General features: G+C 33.0%; 1 protein-coding gene across 1 annotated transcript; it reads right to left on the bottom strand.

The window, feature by feature from the left end:
- Window positions 1-741: 741 nt before the first annotated feature.
- On the bottom strand, window positions 742-10,187 carry LOC149383085 (putative LRR receptor-like serine/threonine-protein kinase At1g56140). Its single transcript, XM_089628429.1, has 23 exons — window positions 10,014-10,187; window positions 9,426-9,615; window positions 9,258-9,329; window positions 9,097-9,168; window positions 8,735-8,806; window positions 8,577-8,648; window positions 8,396-8,467; window positions 8,235-8,306; window positions 8,064-8,138; window positions 7,930-8,001; window positions 7,744-7,815; window positions 7,601-7,666; window positions 7,151-7,216; window positions 6,983-7,027; window positions 6,812-6,876; window positions 3,274-3,650; window positions 2,994-3,195; window positions 2,737-2,904; window positions 2,462-2,580; window positions 2,131-2,341; window positions 1,812-2,043; window positions 1,569-1,719; window positions 742-1,359 (listed from the first exon to the last, which is right to left on the bottom strand). Exons 1-23 carry the CDS (start codon window positions 10,120-10,122, stop codon window positions 991-993), a joined length of 3,021 nt encoding a protein of 1,006 aa, XP_089484555.1. The 5' UTR covers window positions 10,123-10,187; the 3' UTR covers window positions 742-990.
- Window positions 10,188-18,151: the final 7,964 nt, after the last annotated feature.

The raw sequence follows: 18,151 nt of genomic DNA, 5'->3' as shown, positions 1-18,151 counted from the left end.
CAGATCGAGAATGAATCGAGAGTTTCGAGAAGAGGATTCTCCGATCGGCGTCGTCGGCGAGGAAGAGCCTGGTTTCGGCGGAGACCACCGGCGACGGCGACGAGAACGCGAGGCCGTCAGGGCTGTGGTCGACGGCGAGGCTCGGGAGCCAGATCGAGAAGGAATCGGGGAAGAAGAGGACGAAGGAATCTGTGTTGATGTATTTGTATTTGTGAAGGAGTCTACTTTTTTTTGAAATATTTGACTGCGAGTCTACTTTTTGTAATTTGTTTTGTGAGTCTATTTTTTTCGAAATATTTGACTGCGAGTCTACTCTTTGTAATTTCTTCTGTGAGTCTACTTTTTAAAAAAAAAATATTTAACTGCGAGTCTACTTTGAAATCTGCGTAAGGGTATTTTGGTCCTATTTTTTTTTATCAAAGTGACATCTATGCAACACCTTTTTTCGTCGTGACTCATGTGTAATTTGGAGCCGAGTTTGTGACTTTGATGCAAATCTCTCTCAAAATAATCGGAACAAAAATCATTGAAAATTTATTATAATATATATATATATATATATATATATATATATAATAAATTATGTTTAGCAGGTGATTTGCACAACAGATACGTTTTTCACACAAATCGTGCTTTAATAAGTAGTGACTTGGAAGCATTCAGTCATAAAATTGATGGAGAAAATATTTGGTCGTCAAATTCATGATTATTATAAATTGTTGACGATTTCTAAGCTTAATTACAATAAGAGCCGTCTTTTGCCAGAAAATGAAAACACATGAGAGCTCTGGTGTGGGCAGGCCAGGGAGTGTTCTTCCATAAGAGCCCTTTGCATAAATCAGTAACACATTACAAATTACTCTTCAGAGAATCTCCTCAACTATTCATCATACAATCACACAATGATAATGCTACAAATCAGGGACTAAAAAGCAGTGTTGCAATACATGTTACAAACATACCTTCATTCACGGAAAAGAGACCCGATTTTCACATTTCCTCGGTGATACTGTCCCGAAGAAGTGGCAGAGCGGTCTCACCGGGAGGCGGGTTCGACGCAGCCTTGGCCACAATGCTTGTACTCGCAGACGAATCGTGGAAGCTCGACTCGGTCATAAACGTACTCATATCGTTGTACTTCCAGTCAGTCAAGTAACCAGGCCTCGAAATATCTGTGCTGACATCAGCGTCGCCGGAGATCATCGCCACCACTCTCGACATCGAGGGACGCGCGTTAGGAGACGTCTGCGTGCACAGAAGAGCCACTCCGATGATTCTTCTCACTTCATCCTCGTCGAAATCGGAAAGTTCCGGGTCCACAACTTCGAGCTCGCGACCTTGTTCGCGTAGATTCCAAGCCTAGCAGCGGCCAAGAGAACTTAGGATATTAATGAATTAAAATGCATGATGAGACTTGTCATATGTTAAAGATCCCATGTTGAACAGTTAAAAGGAACCCAACAAATCCTTGCATTACCGATTAGAATCTTAACAACCGCATTTCCATCGTTCACGTGTCATTAAAAAAAATTCAAAAGTGCCTAAAAAATTGACTTATTTTTTCTTACCCATTCAAGAAGGTACATTTTTTCTTCATCCAAGTTAGAGTCTGAATTTGGCCGGCCACTAATGATCTCTAGAACCACAACGCCAAAGGCAAAGATATCTGTCTTCTCGGTAAGATAGCCTCGCATTGCGTATTCTGGTGCAAGATATCCGCTGAAATCAAAGTATATAAATTGATAAAGGAATTGTTTCATAAAAAAATCAATGCTTTGGAAAGGAAGGCTAAGGTAAATTGAGTATCGTACATTGTTCCAGCTACACGAGTGCTCATGTGAGTCATTTTGTCGTCGTAAAGTTTGGCCAAACCAAAATCCGATATTTTCGGGACGAGATTTGAGTCGAGAAGGATGTTGCTGGACTTGACATCTCTGTGTATGATTCTCATTCGTGATTCCTCGTGAAGATAAGTCAAACCTCTCGCTACGCCCAAGCAAATCTCAAAACGGGTCAGCCAATCGAGTCTCAACTTGTGCTTTCCTGTAGTATTACAATTACAAATATATAATATCACTATACTTACTTTACAGGTGATTTAATATTTTTTTATGGAAATTATTCTCGTACCAAATAGTACTTGATCGAGACTTTTGTTCTCGAGAAACTCATAAACAAGAAGTCTTTTATCTCCCTCAAGGCAACAACCGTACAACTTCACCAAATTACGATGTTGTACGGCAGATATTGTAGCGATTTCAGTCACAAATTGACTCTTTCCTTGGCTGGAAGCCAGAGACAATTGCTTCACTGCAATAACTCTTCCATCTTCAAGTGTTCCCTGAAATTAGAAAGAAAGAAAAAATCGAATTGGTTAAGGAAATATTGAAACTTTGCATTTAAAACCTAATGAAATAGGTTTCTTAGCCTGCAAGGTATAATGAAGATGAGTGAATCAAACCTTGTATACAGACCCAAATCCACCTTCTCCCAACTTATTATCAGAATCAAAATCATTTGTGGCCGTCCTCAGCTCAGAGTGGCTGAAAGTGAATGGTTTTATATCCATTCCCAAGAACTCTGCGAATTGTCAACCAACAGTCATTGTATGGCCAATTCTAATCTTTTCCTTTTTTTTATTCTTCTTTTTTTTTTTGCCAATTCTGATATTTCCATTTTTTTCCTTTTTCGTTTAATTAGTCAGGCTATAGCTTAACAATGCAGAAAAATAATCACCTTCATCGTAGTACATTTGAGCTCTCCTTCTTCTTCGGACGATAATGAAAATCGCGTATAGACCTGCAAGGATTAAAACGGAAAAACCAACGACTAACCCTGTAACCAATCCTGAAAAATAGTCCTTGCTCGGCGCTGCAGCATTGTTGTTCACAGTCGGATTGAATTCTGTATCAAAACCTCACTAGTGAGCGGAGCATAGAACGGATTAACGTCAAACTGCAATTAACACACTGACGCTTAGTAAACTTCATCACCTGGCGTGGCACTAATAGCTGATATCGAAGGCCCATATGTTCCTTGAGCCGGAACACAACAAGTTCCTTTTCCGGCCCAAAAAAGATGAACTTCGAGGTAATTCTCCGAAACAGTCACGCCTTCAAAAGGTTGCCTGACAACCCGGAACGATGACCCGCCGGCCTTTTTCCTAATGTCGAAGTCCTTCAAAACAAGCCTTCCCTGCGGTTCATACACTAACAGTGAGAAATGGGATTCGGTTTTCGTACATCTCAGATTGTATTACTAAATTTTGTATACCTGGACATAAACATCAAAGACTCGCCGGCCGACACTTCTCCACGTGCGACCGTTTTCGATATCTATCTCGGCGAACTGGAGATTCACGGTGTAGTTTCCGTTCTCGAGGCCGAGGCCGTAATATCTCAGTGACGAAGCTGAGACCCTCGTCGTCTGAAACAGCTCAGGATCCAAGGAAGTCGCGAACTGGGAAGACGTGAAATCCGTGTAACTGACATTGGAGTTTCCGGAGAAAAGCCCGACGTTGCTGACACCCCATATCTCGGAGCTGGAAACGGAATTCGAAGCCGGACCAAGCGTCTCATTATCCGCTTCGTACAGAATATTATCAGACGACGTGATTGGAGGACCACCAGCGTTGACTCCAAACCTGGCAACTGAATTCCAATACACAAATATGTAAGCATATAATCTTATAAGTCGATGAAATATTTTGCGACTAGATTTTAGGTCCCTAAACTAACTTTTGAAGCAAAACGGTCCTCAAGCTATTGATTTTGTAGGGTTTTGTACTTCCATAAATAAATAAAATACAATAAATATTTACGGATTTATAACTGAACATATTTACGGATTTAAAAATAGAATTCTTTAAAATCAGTAGCTTATTATTTTAACAAAATCTTACTCTAAAATGAAGATAAAAAGTAGCTTATAGTTCTAAAAATTGTTTTGACTTTAGGTGTGGAATTTCATCTGAAAATTTTGATGTTTTTAGAAAAAGACTAAAATGCTATAAAATCAATAGTTTGAGGACCATTTTGCTATAAAAAATAGTTCAGTGACTAAACTGTCATTTGTCTAATAGTTCAGCCGTTCAGGGACTATATCTATAACATAGATAATAAATGCAACCTCTCCCTCAACTTTTATCCTCATGCCGCCACGTGGCGTCGCCAGGAGGCGACACGTGGTGGCTTTTTTTTTTTCCTGTGCCTTTTCGGTTTTCTTTTTCTTTTTCTTTTTCCTTTGTCTTTCGTTGGGTTTTTTTTATCTTTTTTTTATGCATATTGTTTTTTTATCTCTCTCTCATCAATATATTTTGTATAATTTTTTTTATGTATTTTATAATCATAATTATTGATGTTATATTATACTATATCATTAACATACATTATTTTGAGTGTATGTTATTTATATTTTCTTCATTAAATTCTCTTTCTTTTTCTCTTTGATATGTATTTCCCTCCACCTTATATGTGTCTCCATATTTCATTAGTTTTTTTTTAAAGTTTTTTTTCCAATCTATTTTGTAAATTTTTTTTCCTGTATATTGTTTTTTTCCTCTCTCTCTCTCATCAATATATTTTGTATAATTTTTTTTATGTATTTTATAATCATATTATGGCCCCGTTTAACATAGCTTTGTTTTTAAAAAAAAGTGCTTTTTAAAAAAAATGACAAAGTGTTTGGTAAACTGTTTATAAAACAGTTGTTGCTGGTAACAGAATCTGATTTAGCGTTTGGTAAAATAAATATATTATAGTAAAAAAACTAAAATAGATATGTTCTTAATAATTATTAATATGCTTATTTATATACATATATATAAATAATATTTTATACGAGGATATTACAGTAATTTATATAGCAAACTTAAAAACACTTTTTATAAAAGCTAAGAATCCTAACTTTTCCATCTCATGTACAAAATCTAAAAACGTTTTTGAAATTTTTTGTAATAACAGTTTTGTCAAACACCGTATAAACAGTTTAGTTTTTTCTAAAAACAAAAACAAGGCTTTTTAATCCCAACCAAACGCATCCTATATCAATAACATACATTCTTTTGAGTGTATGTTAGTTTTGTATTTTCTTTATTAAATTCTCTTTCTTTTTCTCTTTCATATTTATTTCCCTTCACCTTATATGTGTCTCCATATTTAATTTGAAAGCGAACGCAACTCTTATTCACTACTAGAAATATGACATTTAGCGACGATAAATTCGTCGCTAATTTATCGTCGCTAATTACCCTTTAAGCGAAGAATTAATCGTCGCTAATTATTTGGTGCCAAAACTTCTAAAGTTTGGCGGCAAAGATAATTAGCGACGATAATTTCGTCGCTAATTATTTATATTCATCGCTAAATTCGCGGGAAAACAATTAGCGACGATATTATCGTCGCTAATAGTTTGGAATTAATATCGAATTAATTTCAAATTTTAACGAAATTTAAAGAGGGAAAAATCCCCCCAATTTAATTTAAACGAAATGATTTAGCGACGATTTAATCGTCGCTAAATGTTTAAAAACTAGTAGCGACGATTAAATTGTCGCTAAATGCCTGAAAAGGTAAGTTCATTTAGCGACGAAATTTAACCATTTAGCGAAGATTTAATCGTCGTTAAATGTCTTTAAATACCAGGTCGCGTAACCAATTCCCCAATTTCCTTCCATTTCAAAAAAAAAAAAACTCAGATCTGGCTCCCTATTTCTCCGAAAAACCAATTCCCCTCCGACGACCCTCCGTCCTCCGCCGTCCCGAGACTCCGGTAAGTCGCTCTCTCCTCATGTCTCTCTCTCCTCACATCTCTCTCTCCTCATGTCTTTCTCTCTCTCCTCAGATTTGTTTCTCCGAAGCTCGTCGCCGTCCTCCGCCGTTCCGCCTCTGACGCCGAAGTCCATCTCGTCCTCCCGGTCCGCCTCTTCCTCCGCCCATGCACGGCTCTTCATCCACCGCCGGTAAGTTTTTATATATGTATATATATAAGATATATTTTATATATTCACATAATTTAGTATATAAGTATTATTTAAGATATAATTATATAGGATATAAGTATTATTTAGGATATAAGTATTTAGGATATAATTTAGTATATAATTATGTATATAAGTATAGTAGATTAGAGATTAATAAATTAAGAAATGTAATTTTGTTAATTACGATTAGAAAATTTAAAATTGGTTAATTTTGTGTAGTTGGCCTCGACGCTAGGAGATCGATATAGTTTGTCGTTTAATTCGCATCCAATTTCGACCGATTCTCTAAAGGTAACAAACTTAAATTAATGAATTAGTTTAACGAAAATTAGGTAGTTTATGTGGAATTAATTAATTGGTTATGGATTGAAATTGAAATTGGATTTAATTTTTGTTAGAAATGAATAAAAATGTGACATTGATTAATTGGTTATAGATTTAAAAATGAATAAAAATGTGAAATTAATTAGTTGTTTATAGATTTAAAAATGAATAAAAATGTGAAATTAATTAGTTGGTTATGGATTATGTATTTTAATAATCGAACCACTGAGGTTCGATTATGTAAATATTTACCCATGAAAGTTTAATCAATGTACAAAATAAATTTTTTACATTGATTTTTAAGGGTTTTTTCTTAGGTGCCGGTTTTTTTTGTGCCTATTGTTTACAAATCTTGATAACACAAATTAACCTCTACAAATTTTACTTGCTATTATCATTTATAATATGCTAAAATCATTCGCGCGTAGCGCGATGCTAAAACTAGTATGCTAAAAAGCCTAAACCACAAAACCTCCTTGATATCTTTCCATTATCATGTGTACTTACATCTGGGAGCGCCTCGATGGCAAGGAAAGTTCTTTTGAAGGCATTTCAGGCTTGAGAAAATTCTCCTAAAACCAGGACACAAAACAAAGTTGGGTATCACATAAAAGCTCTTTATCAATAAAAATAACTGAAATTTGCAAAAAAAAAACTAAATAAATAAATAAAGCTCACTGGTTCGCTGAAGTTCCTAAAGTAAAGTTATTGCTGACCAAGTTACTGCATTAAAGAAAGAAACACATCTTAAGTAGTTAATCCAAGCTTCAGATATTATACGAGCGTGGACAATATTACAGAATACTAAAAAATGAAAAAAAAAAAAAAGTACTAAATTAGACATACAGATGAAGATTGGTGGTGTTGGCCCAGGAAGGAATATCCCCAACTAGATTGTTGTACGACAGATCTCTGAAACCGCAAAAAAATATTTCACAATGATTAAATTTATTAGTCTTTTACATTTTCAGGGTTACTAAAAGATAAGAAAAGAAGAAGATGTGTTTGGATCTAGAGAGAAAATCTTCTCTGATCAGTATGAATTCTCATTAGCTTTCTTTGTCTAGGTTCATTGTATAAATATAAAGTACAAGCGTTACAATTGTATAACTGAATTCAGTTATCAATCTCAACTAACTCTACACTTGTCCTTAGCTGATTGGCTGATGTGGGACTCTCATTGCCACATGGCTTTGCTGACTCAGACGCTCCTCTAATACTAAATTAGGATGATATATATATATATATATATATATATATATATATATATATATATATATATATATATTAGATTACATTGTAAGAAGAGACGAGCTCTTTTGCTGAGGAATCGTGCCGTTTAAGCTATTGTTGCCTAGAAACCTGATTTAAGATAGAATTAAGAATTACTGCTTAAACAAGTTTAATATGTGATGATAGAAAGAGACATGATGTATTACAGAGATGAGAGTGAAGTCATGCTGAAAAGAGAGTCCGGAATCTGCCCACGTAATCTGTTGAAGCTCAAATCCCTGTAATTTATATAATTTTATTTTATAGAGAAGAAAATAAAAAGGTATAAATCACTGAATAAGAATACAAGGGAAAAAAAAGGAAAGAGTACGATGCAAGTAACCAAAACTTACAGTTGTTGCAGAGATTGGAAGTCGCCGATGTTCAATGGGATTATAGCCGATATATTGTTGTTCCTCAGTTCTCTGCAGTTACATCACGGAGTTGTCAATTTCAAGAGGAAGATGAAGAAAAAAAAAGTACTTACAGAATAGTAAGGGATTTCATATTCTTGAGAAAGTCAAGAGAGGAAGTAGTCATATTAGATATGTCACTTAGTCGCCTGCAGAAATTTACACAAGCACAAAAAATATTTGTTAGCCTTGCGAATCTATATATGGATGAGAATGTAACTGAATTTATCGGAGGAATTGCTCACAGCTCTTCCAGGGAAGTCAGATTCGAAAACGTCGACGGTATTGGACCTTCGAAAGCGTTTCCTTGGAACCTCCTGCAAAAATAATAATTAAATCATATTAAAAAAATGAGTAACGAATAAAGACGAAGAAAGGAGAAAAAATTGTGTTGAGTTAGTCTTACAAGACTGAAAGCTGTGACCAATTTCCTATGAAGCTCGGTATCCTTCCCGTCAATTCATTGTCAGATGCCCATCTGCATAAAAAAGTACAAATATTTCCCCGTAAAAATGATACTTTATTAAGTCTCTAGTCATACAAATTTATGTTTGTGGAGACAAAGTTTTTTCTTTTTGTGTTTTTACACTCTCTGGAGGTTTCGAAGATTTGCGAATGTCGGAGGAATCTCTCCTCTGACTCCAGCGCTGTCGATGTAACTGCCAAAGTAAATAAAATGCATTTCTTGTTTGTCAAGTTACTTTATTCGATAGTACAATCACAAAGCTCGTTTTGATGAACTTACAGCTGTTGCAATTTCGACAATTTCCCTAGCTCGGATGGAAGAGGACCAGAGAAATTGTTTGACGAGAATGACCTGTACATATAGATAAAGACAGATATATATATACGGTCAAAGTTCAGATAACGGGTGATGAGAAAATTATTTTTTTGAGTCATTGAGATTGATATTCGATTTGACAGTGCTCTTTCGAGACTTACAAAATCAACAATTCAGTAAGTAGTCCGAGTTCTTTCGGTACTTCACCCCACAATGCGTTTGTACCAAGGCTCCTATAGAATGTTCAACAAAGGAAATCCAAATAGTCTTGTCATTATATAAAGGTCTTAGTTAACAGTTCATTCACTATATATGTAAAGACTTACATATACTGCATTCGAACGAGATTTCCAATGGAAGGAGAGAGCGGGCCGGTCAAGAAATTCTGGCGCAAATCCCTGAAATGAGAAGGAGAGGCCGAATTTCCATCCAGTAGGTCAAACACAGAGATGATAATAAAAAAAATAGGCAAAGATGAACCACGTACAGATTGAAGAGGAAGGTCAGATTCCAAATCTCGTCTGGAATCGGACCCGATACATCCGTTGCATACACTTTCCTGTAACAGATTATAACAATTAAATTCAAGTTATGACACAGGTCAAAACAAAAAAAATATACTATCTTTTTTGGTTTGGTTGTTGTGAGTGGTTACAGCTGAGTGATGTGACAGAGAGATCTGGTGCTGATAGTGCAATCGCATTTGATGAAAGGGTTGAAACGGTCATTGTCGAATTCTATGGTATTGTCTATGGCGGCGCCGCTGCACGGATCTCCGGTCGTGTTCCATTGTTCCGTGATGGCTTTTATTCCCCATTGTCCAAATATTGCATTCAAAGCTCTCACTGCACACAAATAGATTTTTTGTATAATAAATTTCAAGAGCTAATAATATGATATTTTGCCTTCGATTTCGCATATGTTCTGAGTTAGGCCTAAATGCTCTTTGCATAGCATTTTTGGTCTTGTTAAGCGTTAAGACAAGCTATTTAGGGACATTTATGAGTCAAGAAACAATTCAATTTTTTTTTTCAAGTTTTCAACAACAAATATGGTAGAGACTAACAAAAAATACATAATTTTTTGTATTTTCTTTTTTATCAAAAAACTCAGTTAGTCGTGAATAAAGCTCAAATTTCCAAAATCTACCTTGAATTATCACACCCAGCAATGCCCAGATACACAGCCTTATATTTAGTAATATAAAAAATTAAAAAAAATATGAGCTTTTATCTGAGAGAACCTTCATTAGGATCAGTAGTGGATTGAGTTCCATTCTGAGCTCTTGCCGAAGAAGCAAGAACAATAAGACACGTCAGCACAAAAGCTGACCGTGATGAAATTCCAGACATGAACTTTAAGCTTTGAAGTTCAACCGTATAAAATCTCAATGATGAGATAAAGTTTTTTCTTTTTTCCAGATTTTGGAATGAGAGACCCAAAAGTCAAATATGTAGCCCAAAAATAAGTCTTCCAAACAAAAAAATGTCAACACCACCCGAGAGTTGAAAAGTACGGATGTAAAGTATATGTTATATTCTCTTCTATATATGACTGCGAGCCCCAATAATTAATATATTTTAATTTGGATGATAAAATGTATAAAAATATTTAAATTAAAAAAAATATTTAAATTTTTTAAAAGATATTTTTATTTTTTTGATAAAAAAAATCGATATAAATGAACATTAAAATTCAATCTTTTTTATTTATGTTTTAAAAAAATAAGTTCTTTTACTTTATATATATATATATATAATATAATTTAATAATATATGAGAACTAGTTTCTTTTTGCTTTGCGCTCGCGTATATAGGCTTTAAAGCCTGCTTTGAATCGGTCAAACTTGATGTGTCTTATTATTTAATTTCATTAATTTGACTGTCCAAGTTGCTTGTCTCAACTGTCAATACATTTTTTTTTCTAACAAACCAAAATAAGAAAAATGGTACAAAATAACCATTTGAAATTAAAAACAATTTACACTAAAATTAAAAAAAATTATAATTATTATAAGTAATTTATTACTTTCAAAAATATTAATCCTAAGATTAATTTTTTATTTTTGAAACTGAATTACTTCGCATTTTTTTCCATGTTTTTCTAATTCTAGATAAATCTTGATTATTTTACAAATATTAAACTTTAAATCGTCTATTTAACCAAATTACCCATTAGAATAATAAACAAATAAAGTTCATTCAAAACTAAAATAAATAAAAAATTAAAACGAGAGATAGTTTATTATATTATATAATTTTTAAAGGAAACTTTATCTCGGTTATTATTTTATTTTTTAAACTTTTTTTAATATGAACTAACCCACACAAAGAGTCAAACTTCTCCAAATAACAATGTTCGAGAACTTAAAATTACAATATCTATTTATTATAAAGTTCGAGGGTCACCAAATTTAAGATCCTCTTATTTCAAATGAAACTAATAGAATCAAAAGAACTACAAATGCCCATCATTGATGAAAAAACATGCAGCGCTCCTAACCAATCTTCTCTCCTAATATAGATTGCAGTATAGAACGGATTGACTAATTCCCCGATGTTCAAAGTTGATCGCTTTTCCAAAATTTATGTTTAGGATTGAAGGAACCTCAATGCATTATATGCGCCACCACGAAAAACTTGACATTCTCCACCGCATACTAGATATAACTATCATTCCCGATTTCAAGAATCTTGATCTTTTAAAATCCTCTTTATCTCTGCTAGTTGGCAATATCAAACGAACGGCCTTGCTCAGGCATTCCATACCAAAAAAAAAATCTCAAATTTGAATACTACATACAAAGTCTACTAATAAGCTTCATGAAATTTACAGTTTAACAAGAAGAACTTAACTTAAGTGGGACTTCATGAATTCAATTGGTACAAAATGTCTTTTATTATTAAGGTATAAAATATTTCCTTTGTAATTTATGGTTAAAATGTTCAATATAAGTGGGTGTACACCATTTTTATGTAAAGATAAATAAATAATAAATATACAAATAAAAAACTCATTTTCCTGTAACTTGTTCATACTTGATCTCTTTGATATATAAATAATCTTAAATAAATAAATAAATAAAAACAACGCTACGACGACAATGATGATGATATCACTAATAATATTGATGATTTTCAATAATTTAATATTTTCTATAGACTTTTTTTAAAAGAAAAAGATATAGCTTTTATTATTTCTTTTAGTGGTGGGATTGGGAATTAACGACTTTCCTAGACAAAAAGACTTGTGTGACATGTGTCATTGTCGATCTCAATGCATTCTTTTGGCCACTAGATGACCTTTTTCAATTATATATAATACATTCACATGTATTTATTCTGCCTCACGTCATGTACATGGCGTTATGCGTATTTCATTTAGCGCGCGATTGTGAACCATAAATTTTAAATGAAAATATTAACGGCATACTAATTTGACTTTATTTAGAAAGTGTCAAAACTTTAAAAAAATACACTTGTTCAAACAAAAAAAAAACGTTATAATTAGTGAATAATAATTATTGCGTACATACACATGCAAACGCCCTCAGCCATACAATATTTGTCGTTTGTCTACAGTCGTATGCTTCAATGTATTATAATATATTATATTATTTGAGTCACTTATGTTGACTTGGAAATTAATTGAGAAAAAACTGTTACATGTAAATATTGACTTTGCAGATTATTGAATATGATTTTGATGCTGGCACTTATGTTGATTGTTGACGGATAAGATTAATCATATATGTACAACTAACACATGAATACTAATTAATCAAAGATAAACCAAGACTGGTTGTACTTGTACGTAACTGTTTTCCAATTTATCACCATTATAAATATTAAAAAAAAAAAAAAAAAAAAATTGCGCTCTTTCAGATCTTGGCAACGATGTCAAATTGCCAAATTGGCTTTATTTTAGTGCGAAGAAAGGAAGGAAAAACGGATCATCAACAGCTCTTGTCTTGTCATGATGTTTAAAACTTAAATATGAGTTATTCAATTATTAATCATTATTTAGAAACCTCGTCGTTTACATAGTAGTGCGACGAGGAATTGAATTCAATTATTCAACTTAAATATGATTCATAATTTTGGGGATTTGGATTTCGTGATGATTTCTGAGGAATTGATTGGTTTTGTTTGGTTATAGCTTGATTATTGATGATTGTGACAGAGTTACAACGAAAACAACATCAGTTCATGAAATTCAGAAGCGATTAAAAGTACACGTCAGTCAAATCAACAAAACTTACAACTGAGTGATGTGGCAAAGAGATCTGTTGCTGAAAGAGCAATCGCATTTGATGAAAGGGTTGAATTGGGGGTCGTTGAAGTCCGCGGCGTCGTCTATTGCGGAGCCACTGCATGGATCTCCGGTCGTGTTCCATTGTTCCGTGTTGGCTTTTATTCCCCATTGTCCAAATATTGCATTTAAAGCTCTCACTGCAATGCCCACATATTCATGAGCTACTAAGAGTCGAAATCGAAGCACAAATGATGATTTCAATTCAATGGAAATTGATTAAACCCTTATGATGACTAAAATTGATCGATGACTAAACCCTTATGATGACTAAAATTGATCGATGACGTAGTGAATTTCTGTCCTCTGCCTGTGGTTTTCCCGTATTGCTTAGATTCGCAGGTTCTTATATCTTCTCATGTTCTACTATTTCTTGGTCATCGATTTATAAAAAAATATGATCGTTTTCCCTTTGATTTCGCAAGTGTACTCGATTAGGCCTAAATGGTTTTATATAGCATGTTTTGGTCCTTGTAAAGTTTCTTATTTAGCTATAAGACATGCTTTTTAGGAACATTTCTAAGATAAAGAATAATTCAAGAAAAGGTTTTTGTTTTTGTTTTTTTTTTTCTTCACTTTCCTTTCTCTTAGGACTGTGACCCGAAACCGACGAACCGAGTAAACCGGCCCTCCAACTCACTCCGCTGATCCGACGAAGTCGACCCACGAAGACCCGATCAGTTTCGGATTGCACCGAACCGAGCCGAAGGCCTTCGTCGGACGGATTCGGCTCTCGTCGCCAAAATCGCGGGTCACACCGACCCAACCCGAGGTAAGCCCTAATTCAGTACCTCTCTTCACTATATATTTGATCGATAGTTCGACTTCGATACCATATAAATTTTTTTGCCATCCCTCTCGTCTGACCTAGGGGTATTTGATCGACCTCTGTTCGTATCGTACGAGGGTTCACAGTCGCTACAATTTGAGCCTGTGTGGTTAGTGAGTTGCTGAATATTGCTGAATTGATTATGAATACAATTTGAAAACTTGGGTATTTTATACAATTTGAATCTGTTTATGAAGCAACCCGAAAATACCAGGGGAATTGTTGTATTCACTCCGCTGAATTTTAGCCTTTATTTTCTTGGGTATTTTATACAATTTGAATCTGTTTATGAATATTGTTTTGAATCTGAGATTTCTTACGAATCTGTTATGAATATTGCTGAATTGATTATGAATATTGTTTTGAATTTTGATATCAAATCGAACTCTTTTTTTGTTTTAGTTTTTTCAAACACCAAAAACTCTGCTCGATTTTCTCTTGTTAATTGAAACTTTGCATATCTCTCTCTCTATAAGTAAAAAAAATTGACCTCTATGTGTTCGATGTATTGATCTGTGTACCATCTTATGCATGTTTTGTTTTGTGAAGATATGGCTGTAGTCATCTGTGTGCACCATCTGTTTTACATTGGACTGACATGATTATGTGTGTAACTGACATGATTATGTGTGTAAATACAGATGACTTGTATCTGTCAATTTTGTATTTAAGCTTTGTTTCGATATATTAATACAACACTTTGCAGATCAAGATTGCTGGATAGAAGTTTTTTGAGCCTGAAACTAGGCTGACCGACATCAGCTGAAAAAAGAAATAGAGAGAGAGAGAGAGAAGAAGAAGAAGAAGAAGAAGAAGAAAAAAAACTTGCATTCTGCCAAGATTCGACTGACCTCAACACTGTTCTAAGGTGAGTATTACTAGTAACAATTTTGGTCACGTTGTATGTATTACTAGTTTATTCCATGTTTTTGTCAATTTACTATATGCTGCCCTTGTTATGGCTTTGCCTTCTTTGATTAAGTGTTTTAGCTATTGGAATTGTACTTGAATTTGGATTGGTCATGGATTTATTGCAGTCCTAATAAAGTGAAAATAAGTTTGGTAGCAGAAACAGAAAATAAGTGTAAAAGCAGACCTTTCGTACAATTTACTCATAGATGCTCCAAGAGATAGTAAAGCTTCTCTTCTCTTTATACTATTTTTTTAGTGGTTATGGAATAGATCTAGAGTTGGTGATTTTAATTTTGTTGGAGAAACCCGTCCCTTGTGCGACAAGTTATTTGCTGTGAGACTGTGGAGTAACGAAGCAATTTTCATATTTAAAAAAAAAAGAAAGGAAATATTTGAGTTCACTTTTTGTATGATTTTTTTTGTGTGTGTTGTGTTGACTAATTTTTGGGGACTTTTGCATTGCAGGCTATTTGCTCTGAAGTACGCCACCGATACTGCCTGGACAGTATTTCTACTATCTATTGGCTCAAAGAAATTAGAGTAAGCTAGTAATACTATACTGATAATATTATGAAAATAAAAGTCTTTGATGTTCTGTTCTCAGTTTATAATCTATTCTTCATATTATAGAGGTCTTTTGATGCTATATCCTTCATATAATATGTTGTGTTTCAGTTCCTAAATGGTGCATAGAGACTATAGATAATGAGATAGCCCTTTTTAGGAAGTTACTGTCTAAGATAGAGTAGTAAGTAAGTTGTTTTGGCTATCATTTTTATTATTCAAAAGTCTCCTCTTAATTTTTGCAGTAAGATTGGGAAGCTTACACTTGCAAGACTGTTGAGTGCCCGTGATTCTATTTTATCCCAATCACCCTGCAGAACAACTCACTCCGAAGAGGTTACTCTCTCTACTTGCACCGAGAAAAATGATTTGTGGCATTCATGTAATTTTGTAAAATTATATAGGTATTCCTCGGTACTGTAAAAATAACAGAGTATGTCCTCTGCTTTATATATATATTTTTATATAAATAATGTGCATGTAAGGCTATGCCAAAACTCTAATGTGTATGTAAAGCTATGCCAAAGCTCGTGTATAGATTATTATTGACTTTTTTGTAATTATTATTGCTTTTGTTATTTTTAATTTCTTAATACAGACCTTTGACTACAATGGATACTTTTTTGGAGCCAATTCCAATAAGTGATCACGAGGAAGATGATGAAACTACAAACAACACTCAAAGTAGTCAAACAACTTTGGGGAAGAGAAAGCCTAAAAGAAGATCTGAGGTATGGAACCATTTTGTCAAAACTCCAAATGGTTTGAGGGCTATTTGTAATTATTGTCAAGAAGACTTTGCATGTCATGGAAAGAAGCATGGTACGAGCACTTTGAATTCATACCAAAGTCAATGAATTCATAGCCAAGTCAATGACTAACTGTCGATCCAAAAACTCAGTTAGTCGTTCAATAATGAGAAAATAAATGCGAGATTTATCCTTTCGATTTCTAGAAATATCAGACATATATCTCCAATTTAATATAAATGATATATACCTCCCTTCAAAAAATATTATATTATAAATATCACCCTTCTCGTTTATTTTTTGCAAAAAAAAAAAAATTGAACTCCGAAAAATACCCTTAATAGAATAAATATTTATTTACCATTTCATTAAAAAAATCAAAATCTCTCTTTATAAAAAAAATCCTTAATTTTTTATAAAGAAATTTTGTAATTTAATTTTTTTGTATATAGAATAGATAATAAAAAATTATTTTATTACGGGTATTTTTTAGAGTTCAATTTTTTTTTTTTTTTGTAAAAAATAAACGAAAAAGTTGATATTTATAATATAACATTTTTTTAGGGGATGTATATGTCATTTATATTAATCTGAAGAGATATGTATGATATTTTTAAAAATCGAAAGGATAAATCTCGCATTTCGATTAAACACGAAAGATATTTTTGATATTTTTCCTTCAATTATTCAGCGTCAGATTTCCGTAATCTTTGCTTATTATCACATCCAAGTCCAACGATGCCAAGACCCAAAAAAATAAAATAAAATAAAAATAAAAATCGAACTTTACTGCATAAAAACCCTTGAAAAAAAAATAAGAACTTTGAGAGAGAGAGAGAACCTTCATCAGTATCAGTAGTGGCTTGAGTTCTATTCTGAGCTCTTGCCAAAGAAGCAAGAACGAAGAGACACGTCAGCACAAAAGCTGACACTGAAATTCCAAACATGAAAGCTTTGTAATCCACATAAAAAAAACTCAATAAAATAAGAAAAAACTTTTGTTTTCTTCAGAATTTGGAGAGAGGGACTCAAATATCATATAATATATGTAGCCCGAGATTTTCAGCGTTCCAATAAATTAGAGTTGAAAAACTACGATGAACTGAATGAGATGTGTTCATATATAATTAATACAGATTTTGAAATTGTGTTTGACTCTGTCAAACTTGTTGTGCCATGTCTTTTAATTTATCATTCTTACATCATATACTATACATACTATCATAGTCAAAACATCCTATATAAATAGATGGTGATCATTGCGATAAATTACGATAAATTATACTAGGTTTAACGAGGAAGATTTTTCCATTGTGGAGGGTTTGCCATTGCTCTTATACCTAAGGTCACCTTTGCAGCAAAAATAAATAAAATAACATACTAAGACTTAATAAAGGAATTGGTGACCCGTTTAGTAGTCGCTAATTCAATAAAATATAGTCGGTTGTTCATTAATTTAAAGAAAATTTATATATTTATTTATAGATTTGCTTAGTATTTTTATACAAAATTAGCTAATTTTATTCTTTAATATTTTAGATTGAAGGATACAATTTAAAACATTTTTTTATTTTTCTTGATGAATTTAATACAGTTTTTTATAAGATATTTTATTCAATATTTAACGATAATATATTTATATATATAAATATATATCTATATATATAGAGTTAAACCACTAGTTCAGGTGCCCATTTTTTTTTTAGAAATAGTCAAACTTTAGTTTAATTAAGAAAGTAGCCCAAGTTATTTAATTTGGCAACACAGTTCCGAAATCACCCTTTATTCTTTAATTTAAATTGAAGGATACAATTTAAAACATTTTTTTTTATTTTTCTTGATGAATTTAATACATATTTTTATAGGATATTTTATGCAATATTTAACGATAATTTATTTCAATATGATATATATATATATATATAGAGAGAGAGAGAGAGAGAGAGAGAGAGAGAGAGAGACCACTACCTCACGAGTCCACCTTTTTTTTTTAAGAAAATAGCTCAAGTTAGTTTA

This window comes from Urtica dioica, chromosome 10 (assembly GCF_054948205.1).
Source record: "Urtica dioica subsp. dioica isolate 48M chromosome 10, U.dioica_male_clone48M_v1_H2, whole genome shotgun sequence".
NCBI classification, from domain to species: Eukaryota; Viridiplantae; Streptophyta; class Magnoliopsida; order Rosales; family Urticaceae; genus Urtica; species Urtica dioica.
The sequence above is the reverse complement of the archived record's forward strand: the minus strand, read 5'-3'. Positions and strand labels throughout refer to the sequence as shown.

Bases quoted from the DNA above. Each gene is read 5' to 3' on its own strand.
- LOC149383085 (XM_089628429.1), bottom strand. From the start codon at position 10,122: ATGTCTGGAATTTCATCACGGTCAGCTTTTGTGCTGACGTGTCTTATT. The intron at 7,667-7,743 runs GTAATACATCAT...ATCTTAAATCAG, and splicing joins ATGACTTCACTCTCATCTCT to GTTTCTAGGCAACAATAGCT. The intron at 7,217-7,600 runs GTAATCTAATAT...TTGCGGTTTCAG, and splicing joins AGCTCGTCTCTTCTTACAAT to AGATCTGTCGTACAACAATC.